Source organism: Chenopodium quinoa, unplaced genomic scaffold (genome assembly GCF_001683475.1).
Source record: "Chenopodium quinoa cultivar QQ74 unplaced genomic scaffold, ASM168347v1, whole genome shotgun sequence".
NCBI classification, from domain to species: Eukaryota; Viridiplantae; Streptophyta; class Magnoliopsida; order Caryophyllales; family Amaranthaceae; genus Chenopodium; species Chenopodium quinoa.
In genome coordinates this window covers 7,737,333-7,744,461 of record NW_018743920.1, presented here as the reverse complement: position 1 = coordinate 7,744,461, position 7,129 = coordinate 7,737,333, and the positions used below count along the sequence as shown (strand labels likewise).

At 37.3% G+C, this 7,129-nt stretch overlaps 1 protein-coding gene across 1 annotated transcript; it reads left to right on the top strand.

The window, feature by feature from the left end:
* The first annotated feature begins 1,516 nt into the window (after window positions 1-1,516).
* LOC110688595 lies at window positions 1,517-7,108 on the top strand. Its single transcript, XM_021865361.1, has 4 exons — window positions 1,517-1,817; window positions 3,396-4,239; window positions 4,272-6,064; window positions 6,425-7,108. The coding sequence occupies exons 2-4, from the start codon at window positions 3,507-3,509 to the stop codon at window positions 6,707-6,709; spliced, it is 2,811 nt and encodes a 936-aa protein (XP_021721053.1). The 5' UTR covers window positions 1,517-1,817; window positions 3,396-3,506; the 3' UTR covers window positions 6,710-7,108.
* The last annotated feature ends 21 nt before the right edge of the window (window positions 7,109-7,129 follow it).

Here is a 7,129-nt window from a genome sequence, read left to right as displayed (position 1 = left end):
CAAGTACATATAGTAACACAAAAGTTTGATTATACGATTATTACATGCACTTAATTAGCCTACTAACAAGAACAAAAAAACAAAATCAACATCAATGAAAACAGACGATAAACTTAAGAGTAGGTAAATTAATAGGCAATTTGGCACGAAATGGTTGTCATTGACTAAAGCTAGCTAAATATGATTAGTCTAATTAAGCACACAAGTATAGCTAAGTAAGAACGACAAAATCCAATAATAAGAGCAGGGAGAAAATGGGAAAAGATCGACGAAAGAAAAGACAAGGATAGACTGTAAAATAATCAATCTAACCTTCCCACCGAGTTAAATCTCCACAAAATCGCATATTCTGGCCCCACCACCAAGCCCATCGATCCATTACCTCTTGATTTGTCAATCACACCATTTTTGCGTTACACTAGTCCTATTAGGCCATTAGTATAGCCAATTATAGCTAAGCATGACAATATCATTGTGACAAGAAAACAAAAATTAAGGTTTCATTGTAGAGTTGAACATATTCTTCACCATCCCTCCCTTTACAATTGTCCCATATTGATACAATATTTACTAGTATAATTTACATGTTTTATATTCCCCCTGTCTCATAATATAATGCCTCTTTTTCATTTTGGGTAAACTAAGATACAATGCCTCCTTAATATTGTACTTTGTGACATTATTACTCTCTTATTGATGAGTTGTTATCTTATTCCTTTTCTTATTTTTTTTGTATTTTTAACATTAATTTCCAACACTTTGTCTCTCTATCTCTTCAATTATTCCCAACTTACATACTTTAAAAAAACCAATTATTAAAGGTGATGAAATAGGCTTTTGAGGTAGTCTTATTGGGACAGAGGCTAGAGGGAGTGTAATTGATGGTAGGGAGGATTGAGGAGTTGAAATTGTATGGTTTTTGTATTTTCATGTTATTCACTCGCTAATTTTTTTCTTATTTCATCCAATCTTATTAGATTTTAATAAAATTTGTAATTGAATTTAGGTGATCCTGAATTCCTTACTACGGAGTACAACTTAATTAACTTATTCTCTTATTTAAACTTAGGGCCTGTAACCACATTTTTACTTATTTTAAGTATAATAAGTTATGTTCAGAAAAAATTTAATTACAAATTACAACTAAAATAAATTTTAATAAATATCTAATAAATTCAAATAGGTTTTAGATTAGTAATCAGACGCATAAAACACACACTTTTATCAGAGTATATACATTGTTTCTTCAAAATAAAACAACGCAAACAAACTCAAGTTAAAAAAAATAAAAGAAAAAAAAAGAAAAAGAAAGTGATCCCCAAGAGGTCGATAAAATGGGGTCCCATAACGCAAACCCCGCGCCTTCCTTTGATACAACCTTTCCGCTTCTCTCTCTCTCCTTTTCTCCATCGTCCGATCTCTCTCTCTCTCCATTTCTCCACCGTCCGATCTCTCTTCCTCTCAGTACACTAATAATCTCAACACCAAAAAAAGAAAAAAGAAAAAAGAAAAAAGTAAAGTCCAGTAAAAATATAAAAAAGTAAAACCGATATTCTCAACTTCCTCATATTCTCTCTTCTTCTTCTTCTTCTTCTTCCTCTTCTTCTCTCTCACATCTCACTCACTTTACTCACTCATTTTCTCTCTCCTCCATTGTCAGTTTACTGCTGCATTTGGATCACACTTTCCCAGCTTTTCCTTCTCCCATTTTTTATTTTCTCTCTCCTCTTTTCTTCCTACTTTGCCGACACCTCATTTTCTGCCATTTTTCCCTATTTTTTCTTCAAGTGTTGCTGCATTTCAAGTTTCTCACTCAGGTTCTTGATTTTCTTTTTTTTCTTTTTTTATGCTGTTATTTGTAACTTTTTTTTGCATTTTTATTTTGTTCTTTGTGGTGCTCAAGTTCTTTAATCTGGGAAAAATTAGGCGTTATTTCAGTTTCCTTGAATAATGGCAGGAAATATGCGAGTTTGTTTTAGATTCTGTTTTAAACCGTTCATTTTTTTCGGTGATAGATTTATTAATTGATTTAGTAAACTTAATTTATTAGACCAACCTAATTATTTCATTACTAAGTTACAATTATGACATCAGAAACTCGGGTTGTCGACTAGCTTAGTTGCTCTTGCGGTTGAATCCAGTCTATTGCTCGGAAAGATTTATGACACTTGGAACATTGATAGATTTCCACGTTTTGGTAGCAATTGATGTAATATTAATTGCATTGATGCATTAAAATTGGAATCTAGAAAATGAAGCTTCTTTTTTCCCTATGATTTTACAATAATTGCAGTAGTTATTGCTATATAGGATATAGTCATATAGAGTTGTAGTTTCTAATTATATCTCATATATTCTCTTTTTCCAACTTTTTTTTTTTTTGCTCCCTTTAATAATTTGTGCTTCTTGATTAATTGGGATTTTAAAATTGAGAAAATGATAGTGGATTTTAGGTAGCTAAGATCAAATTAGGGGCAAGGAGATCTTTGTCATTTTGTACATGTTTCCCAAAAAAAAAAAAAAAAAAAGAAGTTTGCTTTAATTTTAATTATGAGTTTATCATCATCAGTTTGAATGGACCACACGTTTTCTATGCTTCAGGTCCATTTTTTTTGTCTTTGTGTTTGTGTTTGTATTGGTGGGTATTTGTGTACTTTCAGCCTTTCAGGTATGGTTTTACCAAGTCACTTGTTAACTTTTTGCTAATCTTTAGCAATTTTATGATGAATTGGTCAATTTGTTATAATGATGATGTTAAAGATATATGTGGGCATTTTCATGGTGAGAGTCAGTGAAGTGGAAAATTGAGAAAGTTGAGTAATTTCTATTGTTGGCTCGTATAATGTACTCGAGGATAGTACATCTTCATCCGGAGTGTGATGATTTCGTGGTTCCGAGTGTGTAGAAATGAAGAGATTATGGCCTTTGATTGCAGTGTTTAGTATGAAAAGGGGTTGGTGAGTATGTTTAATGTTTGTGACCAAGGAATTTGGAAGGTAACTGAAGGAGTATGAAATATTTCGCAATATGCTTATAGTGTGGTGTGGTGTATTAAAAGTGAACTTAAGCTCTTTCAGAAGCTGATTCAGCTGTAGCTGATAAATAACTCGAATTGTGGTATGGCTCAGGAAATTACTTGAGCAATGGGAAAGCATCTTTGTATTGTATCTTAGTATTGACTCTTGAGAAGGTGCTTATTACCTAATTCTTTTGTCATAGCTGATTTCAAGTACAGAGTAGTAACTGTTAATGTTTGCTATACCATTTAGATAGTACTCGTAATTTCTAATTGTGTAATTTTGAATTGTACAGTTTTGAATTGCCCTTCTTAGTAATATTTATCTTAATCTAGATGGTTTCACCTATGCCTTTGCTCATGTATTTTGCTTTTGTAGATGTCAGTGTGCAGCTGAGAACAATGGCAGAATGTGGGACTGATTGGTGGACATTACCGAATGATGTACTTCTTGTTAAGTGGATCTGACTTGTGCTGACGTGTATGTTTTATGGACCATCTTGGTAATACTAGGAATATTTCTAGGGATTGGAGATGCACGACGTCTCCAGAGACTAATTTTGCTCCTCGTACTCGTCAAGGTACAAAGTTGCGAGATATATTGTTGTCTGACAAACACAAATTGTCATATGCTGATTTCCATCATGAGATTACTAGAAATCCAGATGATTCCTTGCCTAGGTATGTAGGTAGCCAACAAAGTCAGGTATTAGATAAAAGGATCTCTAAAGAGGACGAACTGGTCAGATACATGTCAAATTTACCAAGTTATTTGGAGAAAGGAAAGAATTTTCAGGAGAAAGGACTGAATGTTGGTGTTCTTGACTGGAGGCGCCTAGAAAAATGGCGGTATAGCCAAAAACAGATGCCGACAAAGCATAGTGGGTGTTCTCCATCTAGTAGCACCACCTCTCTTTTTTCAACAGATGGCTCATCAACCCATTCTAGCAAAGGTCAGAGCTGCTCCCCTGCTCGCCAAAGGTTGCACCGTCTCTCACTTGAATCTCCACTGGAAGCTTCACCAAAGGAAAACCATGTTGGAGATGCTAAATCTTCTTCTGGAAGAGGTCACAGCTGCTCTCCAGCTCGTCAAAGGATGCAACCTCCTGTGCCTCAATCTCATCCCCATAAGGTATATGCAGGGGGAGGCCTTCGCCAGATGTCGAGGTTTATGGTGGAAATACCCAGAAATTCCAAGATTCAACTGATACGGTTGGCAACAATTTGAGCAGACAACAAAGGGTTTTTGGAGCAGTACAAGCTGTACAACCGAGTAAAAGGCAAAAGCCTGACTTGAAATCTGTCTCCGAAATCGGAAAACGACAAAACTTCAATAAGTATGAGGTTGGGGCGCCTTGGAAAGGAAAAACAAAGATTCAAATTATGGAATCTGCCAAAGAAACCATAAGGTCACAAGAAACGAAGTTGAGTGCTACTAATCAAGAATGCTCCGGAAGGGAGAATTCAGGGGTTGTTGGCATGCCTAGGGATCCATCGGAACATAGATGCTCTAGTTTGACTGCCATGTCTAATTTTACCGTGGATGGTCGATTGTCAGTAGAGCCATGTCAGAGGAGCATTTTAGGTGGAAACAATCTTGGGGCCCGACCTCCTTCTAAAGATGACCACAGAAAGCAGTCTGAGCCATCTAAATCTTGTTCCAAGTCTCCAGATGGGGTCAAAAGGCCTTCTCAACAGTCAAATATATCACTTCATTCTGCTAAGGTAGCTGACAGTTCATCCAAGAACAATGCACAAGGGGTCAAAGGTGCCCCACAAGCATCACATATGCTATCGTTTCCTGCTAGGATGCTTAGCAGCCCATCCAGGAGCAGGAGTGCAGAGGAGAAGAAGCCAGTCGCTGGGTCTAGGAGTGCAATTGCAGTCAAGGCTTTTCCAGAGTTGGACACAAGAAAAGGCTCAGAGTCCATTCCGAAAGCAAGAAACCCATCTCCGATTCGCAGATTAAGTTTTGCAATGGGAAAGATGATTAAGAGTTCCGGTTCCAGAGATAACTCACCCCTTCGGTCAAGTTCAAAAGAAACTGTTGCCAAATCTGGGTCAGAGGCGGTGGTTGCTTCTGTATCAATTGATAATTTTTGCAGTGATAAGTTGTCTACTGATAGTAGTAGAGGTAGGTCTAGTCCTTTAAGAAGGCTGCTTGATCCCCTTCTCAAGCCCAGAGCGTCAAACAGCTCTGAGCCATCAAGGCATTCCAGTGGTAATAAAATGGGTTCTAGTGATGCCCATCATAATTCAAATAGCTCGTCATCATTTCAAGCTCTTCTGCAGGTATCATTTAAGAATGGGCTTCCTCTGTTTACTTTCGCCATCGACAATGAAAGCAACATTTTAGCTGCCACTGTAAGGAAGTCTAGTGTTCCAGGAAAAGGTCATCATAGCTGGACTTACACTTTCTTTACCATCCGTGAAGTTAAGAAAAGGAGTGGGAATTGGTTTAATCAAGGAGGGAAAGGCGATGGTCATGGTTATGTTCCAAATATTGTGGCACAAATGAAGGTCTCAGATTCCTCGGTTTCCTTTACCAAGTTTGGCCGTGCGGGTAATAATATCACCAGAGAGTTTGATCTGTTTGCGGTGGATGTTGGGCATGGTGATCAGTATGCTACTGACTTCCATCCAACTAATGAGCTGGCAGCCATTGTTGTGAAGCTTCCACAAATCATCACTGAAGATGATAGTGAAGATGACCAGTCAAGCTATAACTGGCTAGACTTGTTACAAGATTCCAGAGAGAATTTGCAGGAGATGAGATCTGCTGACTCCAGTGATAATCTACAGCGTCAGCAATCGCATTTAAGTCTGAACTTAAGAACAACAGTCATCCTTCCAGGTGGTGTTCATACTGTACCTAGTAAAGGAGAAATATCAACGCTAGCTGAAAGATGGAGGTCTGGCGGATCATGTGATTGTGGTGGATGGGATTTGGGTTGTCAGCTGAGAGTGCACACAAATCATAAAGAATTCGAAAGGAAAACGGGTTCTGGAATGTTGCTGAACAAGGACAAGTTTCAAATTTTCTCCCAGGTAACTATTTTCCTGCCTTTCACTCCGTCTTTTGCACACTGTATATGACCTTCTAATCATAGTTTAATATGATCATTTGCACGATTTTCTTATGACTGCCAATTCTTTAAGGGTCTTTTAAAAGCAGCCTGGATCATTTAGGGGGTATGGTTGTGTTACTTGTGTAGCACCAACCCCGTTACCATGGCAGCAGCAGGATCCTTATTGATTTGTGTACTTCTGTGTTTGCATTCTGAACTTTTATTCATCTTAAAAAAATTTCCTTTTTCCCTTATGGATGAAGTGAGCATTAGCCTTTTCTTTTTAAATTTTTGGAGATAAAGTGAGCATTAACTTGTTAGTTGAAACATTGTTTTACAGGGGCAAGATAACCAGCCGGTATTGAGTTTGGCGCCATTCAAGGAAAGAATATACTCGGTGGAATTCAGTTCATCACTCTCACTTCTACAAGCATTTGCTATCTCTATATCATTTATAGACAGTAGAAGACCTCCTGAGATCTCAGAACCGAGCAGCATTGTTGAAAAAATCAGTAATGAGGCAGGCCTTTTTGAGGTTGCTATGCGAACAAAGGCATCAAATCAAGGAGAAGCTCCTGCAAGTTATGTCGCATATCCACCCCATTCCCCTGTTGGGAGAGTCTAGGTTTTTTTACAAGGGATTTCACCCAGGCATGGTGAAACTGTTGTGTTAGCTATGCTTTCTCATGCCTGAAAGTTCCCAGCATTTTAGAACTTCCTATAGTAATTAGATCATATATTTGTCCTTTTTTTTGTTCCCCAGGGAAGATTATAGGGCAGAAAATGGAGGGATCCGAAAGTTTGGGGCGGGGAGGGATCAACTCCGGTAATGGATAAAGGTAGCAATAATTATCTTGTAATTAGTATCTCTTTTGATAAATAAGTTTCTGTAAAATAGTTAAAAAAAAGGCTTTGGTTTGTACTAAACAAGTAGAACTATATCTTCTTGTAAGTGTGCTATTTAGAGGGGAAAAAAAAGTATCTACAGAGGTCTAATAATTTACTAGTAGAACTTTTTTTGAAATATATTTGTTGTTTTTGACTA